General features: G+C 40.7%; 1 protein-coding gene across 3 annotated transcripts in view; it reads right to left on the bottom strand.

Annotated features, from left to right (window-relative positions):
- Positions 1-17,338, bottom strand: part of RASA2 (RAS p21 protein activator 2) — a 44,342-nt gene extending 27,004 nt beyond the window's left edge. The window contains exons 1-6 of one of the 3 annotated variants that reach the window (XM_053390149.1): positions 17,083-17,338; positions 10,071-10,188; positions 6,330-6,433; positions 5,199-5,293; positions 2,401-2,477; positions 529-612 (exon numbers count right to left, since the gene is read on the bottom strand). In XM_053390149.1, coding sequence (XP_053246124.1) covers positions 529-612; positions 2,401-2,477; positions 5,199-5,293; positions 6,330-6,433; positions 10,071-10,188; positions 17,083-17,146 — 542 coding nt within the window. In that variant the 5' untranslated portion in view covers positions 17,147-17,338. The remainder of the gene's footprint in view (positions 1-528; positions 613-2,400; positions 2,478-5,198; positions 5,294-6,329; positions 6,434-10,070; positions 10,189-17,082) is intronic. The other 2 variants (XM_053390147.1, XM_053390148.1) reach the window with 2 other exon arrangements.
- Positions 17,339-21,898: the final 4,560 nt, after the last annotated feature.

The raw sequence follows: 21,898 nt of genomic DNA, 5'->3' as shown, positions 1-21,898 counted from the left end.
TACATGTGGGAGGAGTATATATTCCAAATAAATAAGGAACATATGTAACTAGTATCAGATAATATGCCTGCCATTTCTGAAAGATCTGGTCACGGAGTGGTGGCCATTTCTGGTGGAGAGGGTGGGTCTGTCCTGAGAAATTTGTACTGCAGGTCTACCTTACTGTTGCTTCTCTGTCGGTAGACCAGCTATCTATCTACAGGTGGACCTGGCACCCATACAATGTCTTTCCACACACTGCTGATATCCTCAGTTATTTTCCCAGAACAGACTTGGGAGAGGGGACACCCTGGGAGAGAAGTCCTATTGCACAAATGGAAGTCCTTTGGCAAACATAACTACTTTGTCAAAAGTTGTCAAGAAATTGATTAAATTTTCCACAATTGTGTTAATAACATTAAGCTTCTCTACATTAATCAACTGAAAATTGGAGCAATAATTCATTTCCTTTTCAACATCACTAAATTTGTGTAGGTCTAATTTTCCTATTTTATTTAAGACAGTGTGAATGTATGTTAAAAGTATTACCTTGAAGGACCCACAACAGACACTGTAGCATAAGGATCACAATTTTGTCCATTAATAAGAGGAAGTCCATGACATTCCTTCAAGCTAGAATTTTAAAAATGCAAATTAATTCAGTTGCAGTTTCAAGTCTAATGGATAAAGACACACTGACCATGTATGACCACTACTGCCTGGTCATAAATTTCTCTTTTAATAAGGTGCTCAAGAAGATACTGTTGGTTCAGCTTCGGGCACTCTTGGGAGATACTGATTATCTAGACTCTGGGTTAAGGCTTAGTTTTGGGACTGAATTGGCCTTGATCACTCTTGTGGCTACCTTCATTAAAACAAGGAAAAAGGGAGTGGGATCCTGTTATTTCTTCTGCAGAATTCAACTGCATGTTTAAACTTTAGTCAATTTAGTCTACATTGGAGGTCTAGGTACTCTCCAGGAAACCATCTATTTGTCTAAGATCAGTCGTTTCCTCACCACTTTTATACTAAGTTAACCATGCTAATTAATTCTTGGATTCTACAAGAGGTGTTGCCTCCTTCCTGTGTGTGACCTGTGAATACAGAAGAGAATGTCTGAAATCTTGCAAAACCAGCTGTGACTGCTCAGCACTTCACAAAGCTTAATTACATTGTCTCTTTGAATGGTCATCTCCTAATGTTCGTGGAAGCCTTTCCTCCGGCAAGCTAGCCAACAGCGTTTTGGCTCACATCCAAAGCATGTTTGGTCCCTTCCTCTTCCAGTTAAACTGGTTTTGTCTATTAAAAGGCAGACTGTGGAGATGGTATACTAGAGAAAAGAGAACTTTTGGGGGTTAGAGTGTGCCTTGTCTTTTAATCTAAGTAGATTCACTACTGTTCTACATTAGCAGCCTAGTGTTTCTGACTGCTCCTAGAACAAGACTAGTGAAAGTCAGAAATTGGCTCAGAAACTTGGTAATTAACAACTGCCAGAACAAAACCTGGAATATACAGTAGCACATGAGTAGAACTGATTAGTTATAACTATCATGGGGAAAACAGTGTGTCAAAGAAAAAGTTATTTATTAGCCACTGTAATTCAGGGGGTGTTGTTGAAAAGTAATTATCATATTTTATTATTTGAGAAAGTTAGTGGTGGAACAGTTGCATTTCCTTTTCCCTTCATTACCATGTCAGCTTTCAATTGTACTATTAAAGATATATCTATATCCATCACTCTATGAAATGGCCCTTGGAAGTCCCACAACATGCAAGCCAACATCCTTGCAGACCTGCTGTAAACCTTGGAACATCTTCCACTGATGTAAGCAGTAGAGGGAGAAGTCAGACAACATTGGTATCTTCATCTTGAATGCATCTTTGTGCAAGTCCTTGTCCCTATCACAGGCAGAGGTGCACCAGTGCATGTGCAGTGAGGAAAGACAGTGGCAGAAAAGATGGACCATCTTGTTTGTGCCTCAGCTGTGAAGTCCATTCACATCTTATGGGACACATTGCCAACTTCCTTTCCCATTACTCCTTTGTATAACTTGAGACACACTAATCATGACACCAATGATAACAAAAAGTGTATAAAAAACACCACTGATTACATTGCTGCAAGCATTCAGCAACACTATAGAACCAAAAAGGTCTACAAGAGTCTCTTCCACATGTCCAGTACTTGGTGGTGGTTTTACCTTCAGCAGGAAGGCAGGCAGTTCATTTTATGCTGAAGTGGAATCTTTGAAAACACATTTGTTCAACCTGAATTGGCTAAGTTTGCTGTACTTAAACCTTTAAGCGTCTATTTTTTAATTGTGTTTTCATGTGTTTTATAATACTGAAAGCTGACTTGAATTACCCTGTTAATGTTCATTAGCAAGCAAAACAAGAATAAGAATTGATAAATGTTCTTACTGTACTACTAGCTGCTGGCAGACTGATCCATTATCTGTAATCAACTCATTCAGCTTTAATTCGAGGTGAACTTTTCCCTGTCAATTAAAAAAGAAGAAGTTTCAGTTGCAAGAGCCTGTGTGTTGAATTTATAAAATAACCTAGCACCTGCTTAATAGGAGCAAGACAAGAGCTGACAGGCTCTTTAGCATCACTAGCATGAAATATGTGATTGACTGAATAAGGTGTATGTGAGAAGGTGTCAGGCAAGTATTAGACACTGTATTTTATATTTTTTTAATGCAGAAAATTGATATCAACTTAGAATACTATTTTGGTATTACTTGTAAATAATTTTTCCTACTCAGTGTTTCCAATATAAGATAATTACATTATCTGAATTTTAAGAGTTATGATTCCTTGTATATGACAGCACTTTTTTAAAAAAATGAAAATTATCACTATTTTAAGAGCTCTTACAAAATCTTCAAGAAGGACACGATCATCTACATCAGGTGAGGGGAACCTTTCACCCTCCAGATGTTGCTGAACTACAGCACCCATCAGCCCCTGCAAGCATAGTCAATGACCACTGATAATGGGAGTTGCAGTTCAGCAACATCTGAAGGGCCAAAGGTCCCCACACCTGTTCTACATTTTGTAGAGATCCAAATCTTAATCATTTCAGAATAGCTTCAGGTAAAGAAGACTAGGCTATGATGCAATATTCATAATATCACCTTTAAAAATGGCAGTGTGTGTGTGTGTGTGTGTGCGCGCACACACACACACACACACACACACACACAGACAGACACTCCACCTTGAAAATGAACTGCTAGTAGTACTTTGTGCCTATATGAACACACCCTAAACAAGGTAGGCTTGTTATTTTGGAAGCAATAAAAAAGTCACTGACAGAACACTTCCGGACTCAGACACTGAGCACCTCTATAATTAACTGCTATTAGTGTACTAAAGATTCTTTCTAAAGTGCTTAGGTATTCAACCTGTGAAGGCTATCAAGTGACAGTTGTCTGAAGCAGTTCCCCTGAAAGCAAAACACAATGAATGACAAGCATAATACATAGGGGAATCTTCCTGGCAATAAAATGACACACAATCCAGTCAAAATTAAGCACATGCTTAACTTTGTCAAGTCAACATGCCTTGTAAAGGCCTAGCTTGGTGGGTCACACTTTTTCTACCAAACTGGGTTGATACTCAAGCTTAAAAAATATATAGCTGCTTCACTGCCCATGTTTACACAGTTGTACTGACACAGGAGTAATACGCCAGACAACATGTATTCCGTGGGGCCACTGCATAATTAAATGATTTGGTGCAAGCAAATTTCTACTCTTTTTAAAAAGAAAAGTTCAGGGGAAAGAATAAACATGTATGGTGAAGGTCCAGAAAAAACAAAACAATGAATACATTTTCTGGATTAGTGTCAGTACTATCCCAGATTCATATTGTATACAGTTACTATACCATTTTTCCAAACAAACCTCCATGACTCCTCTATCAATCTAATTATCACCAAAATTTTGCTTTAGATATTGCAATGCACATATATACTGAGGCAAACCCCAGCATGTCTCAGGAATGGTGAGCAATGTCTATTATTAGAGGTTAATCTAGCAGGGACATTTCCTCCAGCATGACACCTATGTCACAATGCCATGTAGTTTGCTTTGCCTGTAACCAAGCCCAAAATATTTACTTGGAAATTCCAACATTCAGCTGTACATTTGCCATTGTTATCATACACATTACTGCATGATTCACATATACCTAAACTATTTTCAGGACAACTAAAACTGCTGTTTAATCAAGAAGCAGCTGTCTTATTTCATAAGAGCTGTATATGCTATTTCTAAAACAATTAAGTTGGAATTAGAGCACCTCCAATATACCACAGATAAAGAGAAAGAAATATACACAGATACATTACCATGCACAGGAAAACAATCAACACTTGCAAAAGAGAATTATAAACTGTTTCATCATTGATAAGTTAGAATTTTCTTTTTCAACTATACTATGAAAAGGGATTGAAATGTGTGCCCACCCCCAAGATGTGAAGGTCCATGAAAAGAAAAATATCAGAAACAGTGATCCCCCCCCCAAAAATCATTTTTTCCCTGAGCCTTCACATCTTCACCCCTCCCGCTGACTGTAAAGTACTGTAGCTTTCTCTGGGAGGAGTACAGAAAAATAGAAATGATTTGCAGCAAGACAAAGTGTAACTGAGGGATCCACACAGGACATAGTCGAGCCCTATTACCCCCACTCAACTTTGGTGCCTACTGTTAGTGAATCACACCATTCCAGGGAATAGGAGGCACACACAGGCTTCCTATATAACTTCCCTCTTCCCTCTGTAATCACAGAAGAGATTCAGAATGTCTTACAATATGGAGCATTTTTAAACTATACATACATTTGCTGTAGTTTGAAAAATGTTATAGGCTATTTTTGTAAAATATATTTAATTCACATTCAGAACTTTTGAAGTGCCCTAAGAGAAGGAACATGAAATCTAAACTGAAATATTTTGAACTGGCACACAAGAAATTAAAGATATACATGTCCAGTTTTCAATTGTCCCATGCTAGTTTTTAAGACTGATTTTTGTGGACACATTGCAGACAGGCCCTTTTTCAGATGGACTAGGAACAATGCAGCACAAAAACTGCATTCATTTCATGCGGCATGGGGAATCTTAAGTAAAATTACAAATAAACATGGGGGTGGAGAAGAAAGACTTTCATTGATACAATACAACATTAACTTTTACATCTATTCAATTTTACCTGAACCTCTGAATTAGAATCAACAGGTTGAAGCATAAACCATGTTTCCTTGCCAGAGTATTTGCTCAAATCTTCTTTTTTGATAGCTACTTTGCCTAAGAGGAGGAAAATAAAATTACCTATTTGACAGTACATGTTATTTAGTGTTGGGTAGAAATGCTATTTTTAATTTTAGCATCTAACATAGCTCTAGAGAAGATTTTAAAATAATCATCATACAGTGTGTCCTAAGCAAAGATGTCCAGTAGCAGCAGGTGTTGGGGGTGGGAGTATTTATTGGCACTGTTTGAAACTAAATGAAAAACGTTTTAAAATAAAGTGCCTCCCTGTGGGGCCTGTAGGTCAACTGGGAACACATGTTGTGGCAAGATTGATGGCTACTGGGTGAGCGTTGGTCTGCTCAATCATTTAGAGAGAAAACTACCAGAGACACTATGTAATAAGTGGAACAGTTTTCGAACATCTCGGCTTCCATTTTCAAACATGCCTCAGAAGTCGAATGGTCTTCTGTAATGGATTACGTTCGACAACCGAGGTTCCACTGTAAAGTGTTGAATTACAATTAATGGTGGCATAAGGCAAGTGTAAGAACTTCCACTTGTGCAAAGCTCGACCCCTGATTTTCACTAATTCTCTTATCCAATGTACAGCTTCTCCCAAGGGTTGGAGGGGTCCTCCAGAATAAAAGATATGATGCAGCAGATTGCATTAGGTAGGAGGATCAGTGAAAACTGGATGCCCTACTTTATGTGAACATGTTTGCCTAATGCCATCGTTGGATACAATCCATAAAAATAAACACATACATTTGAAAATAATAAGATACCTGTCTACAGTTTTACCTTTAATAAAACAAACCCACCACTGAAGATTAAGAGGCATATCAAACTCTAAGTTGACCCACTGAAATGAGTTGACATGACAAACCAATTTCAGTGGGTCTACACAGATTATGACTTAGGTGGCTACCATCCTAACTTCAATTCATAGCTTAGTCAGCAGAATATGAGATGCTTAATCTCAGTATCGTGGGTTTAAGCCCCATGTTGGGCAAAGGATTTCTGCACTGCAGGGGCGTAGATGACCCTTGTGGTCCCATTCAACCCAACAATTCTATGATTCTATACTTACCTATACGCAGATCCCTCTGTAAAACACTTTTCTCATAAATATAAAATGATAAACACTGGAATGTCCTTGGTATTTCAAAGTAGAACTCTTCTCCAAAAAATGGGCTGGGGAAAGAAATCAAACAGGTTCTTAGCAAATTAACTGAATATTTTACAATGTTTCACCACCATTGTAACTTGCTGTAGAATCCTATTTTATGTAACTTTTATAACTGGATTCTCCTCTTGAATGTAAGCCTCTTGCAAGGAATTACCGTATTGGCCCGAATATAAGCCGTGCCCGAATATAAGCCGCACCTTTAAAACTTGGGGGGGGGGGAGAGAAAAAAAGAAAAAATTCCTGAATATAAGCCGCTCCATTCCTCACTGCTCCTGGCTGCATACTTGGTGGGGGGAGCCATGATGCACTGCCGGCAACCTTTCTGCTTCCTCTCTCTTTCGCTTCCCGGCCTTGGGGGAAAGGATGGGGGACTATGTGCAGGACGGGCACCGCTCTGCTGCACTCCTGGTACTGTTTGCCCCACACTCCTGGCTGCATACTGTAAGGTCACGAATATAAGCCGCACTTTAACTTTTCATGGTCAGAAAAGTGAGGCTTATATTCAGGCCAATACGGTAGTTATTTCTCCCAAAATGCTAAACAGTACAAAACATTTTCAAGAGTCATGTTTATATACCCACACAAACAACTCACACAATAAAATACAATTAGATATTAAAATATATGACAAGTTTACACAAGGGAAGGGGATTATTGGTTTGCTTTTGTTTTTATTACAGATTTTGTGTGGTTTTTTATCTTGTATTTTTATGTTGTGAATTGCCCTGAGATCTACGAATTAAGGGCGGCATACAAACTTAATACATGCTACTAATAAATAATAATAATAATAATAATAATAATAATAATAATAATAAGTAGGCTCGCCTAAACACGTATGTTTTCAGGAGCTGATAAAAAAACCCCTGGAAACACTGGGCAGAAGTGGCCAAAATAATATGGTAATAGTGCTTGGATGAGAGTCTACAGCACTGATTTATTTTGGTTTGTTGTCAAGTCTCTCTGAGCAATCAGAATGCAATGGAAGCGGAAGATAAAAATTTTCAAGTAAATAAATGATTGGATAAATAAATAAATGGTGAAATGTTTTTAGGAAGTCAATAGGTACTAGCATTTTATGTAAACCGAAGAAATCAAAAGGCTTTGTTTACTATTATTTATATTCACACCAGCCACATTATCTGATGGAATTTTCTTGTTTACCTTATTCAGTTTGTGGATCATTTTTAAAAAAAATTGTTTCCTTACAAGTTTACGGCCAATGCATTCAAAATGTAAGAGTAAGTTCTGCTTTAACTTTGGCTTCAGGGCCCAGAGTGTACAATAATGCTGAAACTAAACAGAAGTTGTCCTGGCCAGTCCCTTGGAGAACCACCACAAGCCTCATATAAGAACAGTGTCTAAGTTTAATAAAACTCTGATTCTAGGTTTTTGAATAAAGGACCATTTATGTGAGTGCAATTCTCCTTCCACAGAGCAAAAATTTAGGTCCAAGCCTAAATCTTTAACACACATCACCACTTAGATACTTACATCAGAATTCTTAACACCTTTAAAAAGATTAATAAATTTTCTTTTTTCTACACAAATAAATTGCTATTTGATGCCCAAAGAATAATGATCGCACGCTTGCAAAAAAACAAACAAACCTGTTCTAGAAGTAGAAAAAGATACTAAGCTATCTTGTTTTCAGATCAGTAAGTGTTTCATTGTTGTTTTTACTCAAGAAATAAAACCAAAAGATAATGTAATTATTTTGTCACTTAGTCATGCTAAATTTCATTGTGATTGGAGCCTGACTGGAGGACAAGAAAGTTACCGTATTTTTCGTCCTATGAGGCGCACTGGCCCATAGGACGCACCTAGTTTTTTTGGGGGGGGAAATAAAAAAAAAATTCCCCCCACCAGCCGCAGGGTTGGGGCGGGGGAAGCCCGAGCTTCCCCTGACCCCAGAACAGGCTGCCGCCTGCAAGCCTTTCGAGCCCAGCGGGACCTCCCACCGGGCGCGCAAGTCTTGTGGACATCTGCCCGAAGCACGGGGCGTGCTCCGCAGCGCGCCCCGTGCTGCAGGCTCCCGGCCGCAAGCCTGGCGCGCCTGGCGGGACCTCCCGCCGGGCGCGCAAGGCTTGCAGATAGCTTCCTGAAGCCTGGAGAGTGAGAGGGGTCGGTGCGCACCGACGCCTCTCGCTCTCCAGGCTTCAGCGAAAGCCTGCACTCGCCCCATAGGACGCACACACATTTCCACTTCATTTTTGGAGGGGAAAAAGTGCATCCTATAGGGCGAAAAATACAGTAAATTCAGTAGCTCCTCTTTATACCCTCTGCCTCCTGTGTGCAATGTTTGCTTGTAAGCCCTCTCTCTGGAAGTGGCTTCTGCCAAACAGATGTGTAGAAAAAGTTAGCACTGGAAGGACAATTAAGTAGGTGTGCCAGGCGGACCTCTCTGAGAACATTCCATTAATGGGGCACCACTCCTGGGATTCCCATCCCTCTGGGAGTTGGTTTGGTTCAGGAAGATCAATTGAAGTTCTTAAGACAGGTACACACATATAGCTAGATAACTCTTCTAGTACCCCAGTCATAATCAATGAAGGGCTTTTAGAGAAAACCAGCATGTTGAACTGAGCTCAGAAACTGAACGGTAACCATTTTGCAATGGGTATAGCACAACATATATAGGGATATACATATGTATTTTAGCTCAAATTTTATCTTTTGTATCAGGTTTTATATTTAGAGAGCCTACACAAAATATATTCAATATATCTCCAGTTCACAGAAGGAATTACAAGAAAAGTAGGAGAAGATTGTCAAAATCAATGTCCGTGCTGTTCACATAATTTTCTGAAGATAAACCCTTCCATGCATGAAGGTGGTAACACTAGAATGAATTAATTCATAAAACCTTCCACATGAAAAAAATGTGCATGCAGGAGTAACACATACTACTAAGTTGTCTAGTTACAATTATCCATGGGGTCATTTCAAGAAGTTATCATGTAAACACCACAGGTTATCACAATTAGCCCTGACTATTGTTATTCATATTTTTTCCCATATTGCTAAAGAACGTAAAAGTTTTGCAAGTTTAGTCCAGTTTGGAGCAGTGTTCCAAGTCCTTGTTCAGATGAGAAACTAAACAAAGTAACATTATAAAACAGGCCTTAGAAGAAAGCTTTGGACTGGCGTGTTCCCCCACTCTCCGGTATGATCACAGAGGAGTTCATTGAAATAGACCAACTTCCAACTATACATTATTTGCCTGTTTCAGCTAGCAGTAATTAAGATTAGCCATAGTTTGTGTGGAACATTGCTAGCCACAGTCAATCCAAAACAGAAAAAGAAACTTTGTCTCCTTGGAGCCATGGCAGAAGAGAGAGCTTGTGAGCTTGAGGGGCACCAGGTCTCATTCTTCTAACACTAAGGCATGGTTCAGCATTACATCTGAACACAGTCAGTCTTTCACAGCATTATTAATGTTTAATTTATTAAGCTGTTTCTGCAACCCATACATTAAAAAAAATCAGAAACTAAGCCAAAATGGACAAGCAATGGGGGGAGGGGAATAAGATTACAGACCAGCTGATTTTTTTTACATATTAAGGAACTGGTTAATATTCCATTTTAATCAAAGATATATTCTCATCCTAGCTAAGCCTGCCATTGTGATAAAACTCTTACCTTAAACATTTCTCTACTACCTGAGTGCGAAAAACCTCTTCTTGATCCAAATTGATTGTACAAAAGCAGTCTCTCATCTTGTTTTGTCCAGAGTATGGCACTAAGTTTTTGGCTTGACCTAGTGACAAGATTAAATTAGTTTTGAACAAACATGGAGAAAATAATTATAAGGTTTTCTATAGCCAAAGTATGGAGTTGTAATTCAGAATGGAAAGCAACAAAATATTACACACTCTGTAATGTATCCTTGTCTGAATTAAGTGACCAAAAGAAGCACAAAAGAAGAAAAGGAAGTTTGGGTATTAAAAACGGAAATTGAATACAATATTTCTTCATAGCCAGGACCTTGGCTTTGTCATTTAAAAGGCAGAAGCCACTTCCTCTAGAATAGCATCACCTGATAAGAACAGGGTCACTACTGGCTTAAAAGTGAAGGCTTTATTAACATCACTTCCTGCAACACTTGCACTTTCCTTCGAATTCCATCTGGGTAACCGGTTAAGCCTGACATGGCTGGTTAATGATTGCAACTGAAAGCAATATGGCCGCAAGTCATAACACAAACAGAGTATAGTATTTTTTCAACAAACAAATTTTGTATTTAGTAGTCCATTATAAAGTTATTATGTTTACCCTGGAAAAAAATTGTTTGAACTATATCAAGTAAACAACCAGACTTTTGAGTTACTATCACATTGGAAAATCATAGTACTTGCTACCAAAATATTAACACAATGTAACTTCCTCCCTGCTCCAAGCAAAATACACAATACTTAGAATAAAGTTAGTCTAGTTAGTTTAAGACAGTTTGCCCGGAGAATGTTCTAATTTCCTTATAAAATAAAACAAAGTATCATTTTGAAAGCAGTCAGGGATATCAATTTTCCTTAAAGATAAATTACATCTATCACTACCCTTAATGGTGCTTCTAAGGATATCATTCTGTTTAAACAACAGAGCTGTCCAAACTCAAACATACATTTTAAAGCAGGGATGGGGAAAATGAGGCCCACCAAATTTGATTCACTGGCCATAATAGGAGCCAACTCCTAGGGGCCTGAGGTCCCATCAACCCCCCAATAAAATATTTGAGGTGGCCGCCCACCAAGTTGATGGGCATCAACATTCAAATAGTGTGTCTTATTATTGATTATGTGGGGCAGCCCCCCCCTATTAATTTATTCAAGTTGAGACCTCTGCTGACCATACTCCTCACCCCATTTTGGAGCCTTATTTCTACAGCAGCATTTTGCAAAATGAAGTACATTTAGGTAAGTTCACTTATGAAATCTCAACACCAATGTGTTAGTACTTTATGGCACTGACCTTTGTCTGCAAATTTCCTACCAGTTCCAAGCAATCAGCTTTTCCAAGTGACTACTCCTTCATTGTTAAAGCCCTAGAACTAACATAGAATTGTCCTAAACACAAAGGTTTGCTGATTTCCATTTACTAAGTGATTTCAAGGATTAGTATGGAACAGTAAACCATTTTATATTACTGGTTTTTCAAACTGGAAAAGCCTAGTTTATCCAGCATTTTCAATGAAATAACCAGTAATGGTGGACAAACTTCCTTTGCAAAGTGCAGCTGCAACAGAGTACTGAGTGTATTTGAGATCATACTCTCAATTCAAGTTGGGCAACAGGGAAACCTAACAGATTTGATGACTGTCTTACATAAACTGGGTGCAACCTCTAGAGCAGGAATGGGAAACACCTGACTCTCAAGATACTGTGAACTGAGCTTCCATCATCCCTAAATATTGGCTAAGCTGGCTGGGGCTGAATAGAGTCCAGGAACATCTGAAGGGCCACAGGTTTTATTCCTTTTTTATTTACTTATTAAACTTGTACTGTATAACACCCTTTATCTGAAGATCACAGGGCATTCACAACATAAGAGTACAAAATGAAAGCACAAGACATAAAAATCAATAACCTCCCTCCCACAAACACATTTAAAAGGCCATAGAATGATGATCAGCCAAAGTTTTTGTCCGGCACCGCCTCAAGGTAAGTAATAAAGGTGCCAGGCAAATCTCCCTGAGGAAAGCATTCCACAAGCAGGAAGCCATTGCAGAAAAGGCTTCTTGTGTTGCCACCCTCTGTTCCTCATATGGAGGAGGCACTCAAGTAAAGCCCTCAGATGATGACTGCAGTGTCCAGATTGGTTCATATGGGGAGAGGTAGTCCCCATTCCTAATATAAAACAAGCCCTGAATTCCTCTGCAATGCACTGGAATCCCTTGGAAAACAAGCTAACATAGAGAGAGCTCCCTGAAGGAACGAGGATGAAAACCATCATTTTACATAAAATTATTAATTGTAACTGTTCAAAGCTATCTCTAGCCCTCAAGACACTATATAGCACATACTATCAATACACGTAAGGGAGAGGAGGCAGTCCAAGATTTAAAATGCAATATGCTATGGATACAAAGTGTGAAAATCAGCATGGCCTAGAGATCACATAACCTACATGTGTGCAAGCCTCCCTTGATATGCAATATATTCCACTTGTACGCTGATGCAGCTGGGCATGCTTCCTCTGCTGTTCCAAATTGCGGTCAGCCAAGTGTGCTAGTTACTCTTGCCTGTAGTACACACAGCAATTTGGCAGTTGGAAGAAGACATTTTGGCAGTTGGAGGAAACTGCTTCATTAGCACAAGAAAGCCTTTTTGCACCTCCACACTAGTTGCTAGTCGAAGATCAGCATAAACGCTCAAGTGTTGTGTTCTGGGGTGAGGGGGTGAGAAAAGAAGCACACATGTAGGTATGTACCTGCATTTCCTAGTTATGAAGTGTATCATGTGGATCAGGCCCTTCTTTTCTATGTTAAATTTTTGAAACACATCACTATCACTTTTAATTGCTGTAGATACTACCGGTACTTTCCATGGTCAAACAAATTCCCATGGGGAACACTGCTAGTTTTCTCTTAAAAGAGGATGGGTATGTATGTGAAGTGGGCATTTTAGCATATATGTGTTATATAAATTAACAAATAATGATGGTAATAATAGGCTTAATCATTTAAGTCAAAGCTAATTTGTCATAGCAAACAGCTGTTAAAGTACAGAATGTATTGGCAGATAAAGTTAGCTACACATTTTCAGCCAGGGGCTTCCTATCTTAGCTTAGCCACACAGCCCCATCCTATGGATATGCCACTGCATTCAACTGCCACTGAGATCAGTAGGATTTACTCTCAATTTAAGTGTTCATAAGATTGCACATTACACAAACTAATCTCTCTCAACTTCAGCCATTTCCATCCCAAATTTCAGATAAAACTGATGTATTATACAGAGATGTTGTAAGAATTCAGATAATATGTGTTAAGTGCTTTGATCAATTAGTAAAAGCACTTATAAAATACTAAATATAACCACATCAGGTAACAAAAGATAAAATTAAAAAGTAAGTTTAAGGCACTAGGATGTCAGGTATGCTTGTGGCCAGCTGCCCATTATAGATGCCTTGATAAACCAATGTACTATAGATGCCTGAAATGTCTGTGTCGTATTTCCAAATACCTACTTCACAAGTATGAACTGCAATGCTTCCATCTGTTTATCAAAATAAGCATGCAGAATGAAATGCAACAATGGCATTAAAATGTGCTTTGTAGCATTCATGTAATTATTACCCCTTGCTTCAATTGCCAAACAATAAATCAGTCAACCAGAGCTTTAACTGATTAATCAAGTGTGTGAAGGTCCATCTATTTTAGATTATTATGCTTCTGCTGCATTACTGCAATAGGAAATGAGAAAGAAATATTAAAAGATGGCAGTTCCCTTTAATGACAGGTAAGGATATTTATTTATTTATTTATAAATAAGTTCCTTCAATATTTGTAAAGATGGCAGAGATTTTAGTAAGATGCAAATGTAAGGTAAAGGTAAAGGGACCCCTAAACATTAGGTCCAGTCACAGATGACTCTGGGGTTGCGGCGCTTATCTCGCTTTATTGGCCAAGTGAGCCGGTGTACAGCTTCCGGGTCATGTGGCCATCATGACTAAGCCGCTTCTGGCGAACCAGAGCAGCGCACGGAAACGCCGCTTACCTTCCCGCTGAAGCGATTCCTATTTATCTACTTGAACTTTGACGTGCTTTCGAACTGCTAGGTTGACAGGAGCAGGGACCGAGCAATGGGAGCTCACTCCATTGTGGGGATTCGAACCACCAACCTTCTGATTGGCAAGCCCTAGGCTCTGTGGTTTAGACCACAGCGCCACCCACGTCTCTTAAGATGCAAATGTACTAAACTTTAATTAGATTCATCAATTTAAAATTTCTAAGGCAACTGTTCCAAAGGGTGATAATATACTAGTTTAATAAATGGGTTTTTATTAAAAAAACATAAAACAAAATCAAGTAGCATATGCTATTTTTAACACATGGAATCTTTCAAAATATAAGTTTTCACAGAAAATATTTTTTCTACAAAAAATTATGGGTCGTTAATCTGAGAGTTGATTTGATGCTGAATATGCACATTTAACCTCATAAGAACGCTTCTCTCGTCAATGCTGTTCTACTGAAACATTATGAAATCTAGTTCCGCATCAAAATGGAAGCTAAGCATGCTTGCAAGTCATTCTCTACAAGACTGAATAAAGGCGTGAGAAAGGAAGTGGGTTACGTTTGACTTACATGAATGTACTTCGATCCCTCCCACCATCGGAAAACCACTACATCCTGTTTGTCCTAGCTGCCCTAAAATCTACGTCAGCCCCATAACATTATCATTTTCTTGCCCCTTATAATTTATCAGAAGGTTTTCTGCCTTCAAGTTTAAAATTTTCTTTGCCACATTTGGTCTGGCTAACATGGATCCTATTACCCCACAATCCCATTAAGGTATCCAAAAGAGTTCTAAGTGACTACTTCAAAACATCCTGTACAAGCTTCCCCCTACATCACATTTCACAAGAATCCCATGTGTTGCATTTTTCTGACAAGATGAAATACCTTTAAAAGATTGAATGCAGAGTGTAACTTCTAAGGATGTCACTTTTTTCAAGTAATGTCTAATGGCTCTCAAAACTAAATATTTTCCATTTCAGCTAAAGCCAGGCCTTCCCATGAAGTTATTACATCTTCCCCTAGCTGCAAGGAATGCACTTCCCCAAGTATTTTGCTAGGTACAGCCCAGTCTACTAGCTTACACACTTACAAGCATCTCTCATGCTTGCTATTTCTACCCTATCATAACATGGATTAGAGAACCAAAGTGTCACTGGTGCCATCACCAAACTTCCATCAAAACTACACTTGGGACTTCAGGTGTGTAGTACTACTTCAGCATGACAAGGCCTTGCAAACACACACAGGAAGAACAGATCCCTAGAATATGTGCCAGGAACTGTAGATCGCTTTCACATCACCCACGTAGCACACAATTACCATGGCTAGGTTTCAACTCCCTTTAGGATATTGTTGACCACAGTACATTCCTGATTAAATACCAGGTAACTATCTAGCATGATGCTATTTCTGCTCTCTTCCCTACTTCATCCAGCAAATATGTTTGGACCTGCAACCTGCTTGTTCAGAAACCAACCCTTTAAATGCTCCAATAACTTCATATCCTATTCCCTTATACTGCAAATATTCTTCTATCTGCCAGGTCCATCTGTCCCAGGGACCGTATCTTACTGAATGAATTTCTATTATTGCTTTCTATGCATCATACGCTCTATAAACTTTATTCTGTCCTTGCTTTCCACATCCTTAATTTTTTTTAAAAAAAATAGTTTTTCCTACAACAGAATAAAATGGCTATCAAGTCTTGTGGCACCAAAAAATTTACTATGGCATAAGCTTCTGTGGGCTACCTTTGACAAACTGGCCTTAAGTCCCTGAAAGCTTTATTAGTCTTGGCACCACAAGCCAGTTTGCTACTACTATTGGTGTGTGGGGGGGAATACTACACCATCCTCCTTTACACAAAATTCAGTTTATGTCAGTTTATGTCCTTAATATTGTCATGGCCTGCGTATTATAAAAGCTTTCAAAATATTGAGATGAAATACGTGCCTTATGAAGTACCATCCAAATGGCAGCTATTAACTAGGAAGACTTATTTCCAAGGGCTTCTTCACACATAACTCGCCTTAGGCTGCAAGTCACTTTGGGGTAACGCGACTAACAAATTTAATAAGTAACAATAAATAAGGCATGCAGCTTAAAATATGTAGCATGCACACCTAAAAATATAAAATGCAATCCCAACAAGCAGACATTTGCAAACCCTTACACTCATAGAGACCCACGGGAAACCAGGATTGGGTGCACGGGGCAGGCGGGTGTCTCTCTGTCAAGTGAGGTAACTTAGGAGGCCAGGGGGGCTGAGGTCGTTTCGCCCAACCAACGCAAGGAGTGGAAGACAGTGGCTTGCGCTCGCTGCAGTGCAAGATGCCCAGTTCACACTATCACTATTCCCCTTTGCACGGATGCTCTATCCGTTTGAGTTTTTGGGTTTTTTGCTACTATAACAGCGTCGCCCTGCCCACGCCCCACCGCCTACCCAGCAGAGCCCCCCTTCTGGAAGCAGCCTGTATGCTTTTGTCTCTCGCTTCCGCCACCCCCCCCAACCCAACCCACCCTCAGCTTCTCTCTTTCTTTCCCTCATCACGGCCGCCCACAGGTGTGCGCATCCCACAGGAGACTCTGCACCTCCATGCAGGGACCACCTTCCTCCTCCCCACCCCGCCTGGAGGGAGGAAGGCCAGCCCTCCCCTCCCTTGAGGTAAGGGAAGCGGCACAGCAACGTCTCCAAGGAGCCCGGGCAACAGCGGGGGCTGGACGACTGAGGCTGCGGGTGAGTCAGGGAGGCCGCCCCGAGGCAAAGGCCGTCTTCCTTCCGGCTCTGCCTTCCCCTTGCCGCCCCGTCCCAATATCTCGCCTTTTTCCGTGTCCGCCCTTCCACACGGACAGAGAGACAAACGGGGGGTTCCCTTCGACCGCCCCCCTCCCCTCCCTCTTCCCGCGACGACTTACAAATCTTCCCGCGGAGGGTCTGCAGCACTCGCACCTCTTCTTCGCTCCCTTCGCCGGCGGCCATGGCCGGGAGCGGGCTGAGGGGAGGACAGAGCGCCTTCTGCACACAGCGCGCGGCCGAGGATTGGGGTGGGGGTGGGTGGAGGGGGTGGGTGGGATGGGAGAGGCCAAACGTCTCCCGCACGCGCTACTACCGCTCGCCCAACTGCGCGCGCTGACTGATGAAGCTGTTCCTTCTCCCCCCTCCCCTTCCCGGTGACAACAGGCGGGGGGGGGAAGAGACCCGATTAGCTCAGCCACGCCCACCCACGCTCTTGCCATTGGTTAGCGCGGCTGAAGAGGGGCGGGGAAGGGGGCGCGCGCAGGCGCCCTGTCGCCGCCTCGTCCTCTCTGAGGTAAAAAAAAATAAGAGAGAGAGAGCGTTCCTTCTGTGTGGCAGGAGGTTGTGTTGGCTGCTCAGTCGCCGGCCCCGCCCGGCTAGGCGTGACTAAGAGGAAGGCTGGGCCGGTCGGAATCATCATCACCATAATCGTGGCCAAGAACCCAGTTCAGCTCTAGGGAGTGCCCTCCTGGTGCACTTTTCGTGTTTGTTTTTGTGTTTGCCGGCCATACGTAGAAGCGTAAGCCTCCTTATGAGGAACAGCTTGAAGGAGCTGGTTATGTTTAACCTGGAAAAAAGGAGACGGAGAAGAGATATGATAGCCATCCCCAGATATCTTAAGAGCTGTCACATGGAGGAGAGAGCAAGCTTGTTTTCTCCTGCTCTGGAGGGTAGGGCTCGAACCAGCGGCTTCAAGGTGCAAGAAAGGAGTTTCCGCCTAAACATTCGGAAAAACCTTTATGAGCTGTTAGGCCGTGGAACAGACTCCCATGAGATGTGGTGGACTCTCCTTCCTTGGAAGTTTTGAAGCACAGTTTGGGTGGCCATCTGTCATGGATGCTTTAGTTGTGATTCCTGCATTGCAGGGGGTTGGACTAGAATCTAGATGACCCTTGGGGTCCCTTCCAACTCTTAAGATTCTATAAACTCCAGCTTCCTAGGATATGTTCATGGTCACACAGCAGTAAATGTTGTCGCCAGGCTTCAGCCGCTTACCGTTCAAGGTTTCCTCTCAGCATACAAAAAGTAAACAAATCAAAAGCAGACCCTAAGGTAGCCAGTTGAATTTTACCTGGCTGACAGGTGCTTTTAGACCTAGCCAGGGTTTGTTTTAATTATAAAAAAAACCCAACCCAAACTGATCTATTGATGCAGGTTTAAATGCTTATACAGTGGTACCTCGGGTTAAGTAATTCATTCCGGAGGTCCGTACTTAACCTGAAACTGTTCTTAACCTGAAGCACCACTTTATCTAATGAGGCATCCTGCTGCTGCCGTACCACCGGAGCACGATTTCTGTTCTCATCGTGAAGCAAAGTTCTTAACCTGAGGTATTATTTATGGGTTAGCGGCGTCTGTAACCTGAAGCGTATGTAACCTGAGGTACCACTGTATTAGAGACAGAGTGCATGAGATAGCTCCCTTCCAACGTGTCCCCCCCCCCATATATTGATCTTTGCTACTGAGGTCTTTTTCCCAGTCAGTTTGAAAAAGGATTTAAAGAAATGGCACATACAAAAATTGATCAAGAGATGACGGATGGCCTGCTTCAAATACAAAAATGGGCTTTGCTTTGGGACGTTTAACTACCCTGGGTTACACTGCAATTCAGTTTGGGTTACAAAACTTGATCCTCAAATCCATTTGTGTGATGCTTTCCAGAGCTCCAGTCTGCTGTTAATCTGACTAGTAGAGCCATAACTTTTAGGGTAAACAGCAGAGGGTAAACTGCATAATTTGTGTCCCAAGCAAGTTTTCCAATTCCTGGCAGCTCCTGAAACTCAAAACAGAAAATATATGCCAAAGAGTGGTCATTTAGTTTCTGCAAGGAAAAGTAATGAAAAATTCATAGGTTTATTGTAGCATAAAATAGAGCCCAGTTCATCAGATTTCATGCTGCTAATCTTTAGCTTTGGTAAGACCTGGTTGTTTTTACTGAAAAAATATTCTGATGCCAGTGCAGACAAATGGTTGAGAGAAGACTTCTCTCCCCTTTTTGTTTGCAAAACCTAGGGATGCAGATGTGTGGATTGGGATGAGTCCTGAGGGCCACTTTCAGCCCTCAATCCTGAGGTTCCTGACCCTGACCCAGACACAAACAGAGCCATGAATGAAAACCCAGCTCTCCAGAATGAAAATCCAGTTCTTCAGAGGTCAGTAGATTCTACCATGAAGGCAGTTGCCCAGGCAGGTATGTGCAGGCCTAATCAGTCTCACTATGATTTCCACCAGGTCTAGCCTACACTGCATAAGCCTATGTGTCAAGCTGTAGTTGCGAAAAACCAGCCAAAATATATACGACAATATGATTTTTAATTCGGCTTCCTAGTGGCTTGCAATCGGCTATGATAGGAAGATCATAGGAAGATCGTCCAGGAAGATGCTTTAATAAATCTAATGGCTGTTTTGGGTGAGCTGCAAGTGTAGCATATGAATCCAAGTTAATATGGTGTAAGAAAAAACACCACACCACATGTTTTTGAAAGATATATTTTTAGCAGGATAGGAGTAGGAGGATATAAGCAGAAGCTTTGAGAACACTGAGTGCAGATGGATATATAACTGTTAGATGCTGCTGCCTCACAGTAGAAATATAACATTAGCAAGAATAGATTCCATTTCAATGGGATGGGTATAGCGGAAGAACAGGGGCATATTTGGAGCTGTATCAGCAAATTTTGGTATTATTATATGACTCCTAGAATTCATTCCCTCTATTCAGTCTTTAAAGGCAATCTCAAGCTTTCATATTTTACACTACAAAACTAGTGAGGTAAGGGCTTTTGTATACTTCATATTTTGGTGGATTTGGTCCCATTGTGGCAGCCATCTGTCTCTAGGAGTACAAAATAAAGATCACTTAACATAAATCACTTATCATAGCCTTGAACACCTTTGCAGTTCTACTCTACTTAAAACATGAGGGCTGGTAGTGATGCTGGGATCCTACTGCCTGATCCTGTGTATGCTGTACACAAGTAGAAATGCTGATCACAAATCATTTTGGTTAATTTCCTCTGTCACATCACATCTGAAAATCAAAAAGAACATGAGGAAAGAACAGGAGATGGGAATCAGAAAGCGGAGAGCTAATACATGTGTCATTTTTCCTTTCTGTGTGGACTAATATCAGCAGCTCCCACGAGAAAGAGAGATTGGAGAATTAGGTTTGAGAAGGTGGTGGTGCGAGGGCTGCGGGGGTATCAAATATTGCCAAGGGCCACCAGCGAAGGTCTCAGGGGCTGCATGCCACCCTAGCCTAGATATTAAATTTTTGACTTTGCTGTAGCCATTGTCCATGCTTGCTGGAACTGAGAGGATTCATAGTTCATCGGCATCTGGAGAGCCAAAGGTTCTCCACATGTGCTTCACAGGCTGATACTGTATTCCATCTATTCCCATATTCTAGCTTTTAAAAATATCCACAAAGTGACTTACAGTTTTTAAAAACAAGCACAATATACAGTGTAAAGCAAAAGGGTGGCAGGGAATAAATAAACTGATCATAAAGGTACATTAAAGCCATATTAAAAGATGGGGGGAAAGGATGGTCGTTCCATTGTTTAGGTTTTGTAAACTACTGTGAGGCTTTTCTTTACATTCAAGCAGTATATAAGTCATACGAATTTTATGAATTAAAAATAAAATAAATGACAAATCTGATGGCATCAGGCAAAACTTTTCTTGGGAGAGAATAACAAAGCAGAAAAACTCCCTTTCGTAGTCACCCACCTGACAGTGGGTTCGAGTTTACTTTCTGATCTTAATGGGCGGGTTCATAAGCCTTTAGCTTGGTGGTTCAGTCTTAAAGGTAAAAACCAACACCTTGAATTGCCCATAGAAACAAATGGAGCCAAAGACACTCTCAATATTGATGACATGAAATTGCAACATAAAGCTGCAGTCAGAAGTCTTGCCCGTTAAGTTTCTGAACACTTTTCAAGAACAGCCCCTGTACCACCCAATGCAATAGTGAAGTCTGAATTAGTTAGCAAAGCAGGAGTGACTATGACTAGACCACCTTCTTCCAGAATGGTGCAAAGTTGGCAAGCATTCCAAAGATGGTAAAGATACTTCATGCTGTAGACAATAGCTCAGTCTCTATACGCAGATCTGCATCTAGAAATATGCTGAAGCCATAAACTTGATCCTTAAAAGGGAGTGCTTCCCCATCCAGAATTAGTTGAACACCAACGCCATAGGTGAATCACCCTCCCACAGTACTCTCATCTTGTTTGAACTGAGCTTTGGTTTCTTAGGCCTCTTCCAGATTCCAACCCATTATTTATTTTAGGCATCCAGTTATCTTATTATTTATTGTTTAGGAGATGAATATCTCTATGACACTAATTTCCTTTGCAAGATGACAGTATCATGAAGGATTGGTTCCTAAAAGAGAAGGAAAAGTCACAGTGATCACAGTTTAATTCTGAATCAGAGGAGCTATCTGCAAGGGGAAAAACCAGATGGTTATCCATATTATGTAAAAAGGATGAAACATGGCTTGGATTAATAGACTGTGTCATCTGTTATTCATGAAAGTGATTAATAATAATAGGTGAAACAACATTTACAGTGCAATTTTATGCACATCTACCCAGAACTGAGTATCACTGAGGTTAGTGAGGTTTACTTCCAGGTAAGTATAGCAACGACTGCAGCCTTAGCAGGTCATTATTAGTACATCTGCATAACATCACAATTATTATAGAACAA

Source organism: Podarcis raffonei, chromosome 5, assembly GCF_027172205.1.
Source record: "Podarcis raffonei isolate rPodRaf1 chromosome 5, rPodRaf1.pri, whole genome shotgun sequence".
Classification (NCBI taxonomy): domain Eukaryota; kingdom Metazoa; phylum Chordata; class Lepidosauria; order Squamata; family Lacertidae; genus Podarcis; species Podarcis raffonei.
Note: the sequence above shows the minus strand (reverse complement) of the source record. Positions and strands in the feature narration are given on the sequence as shown.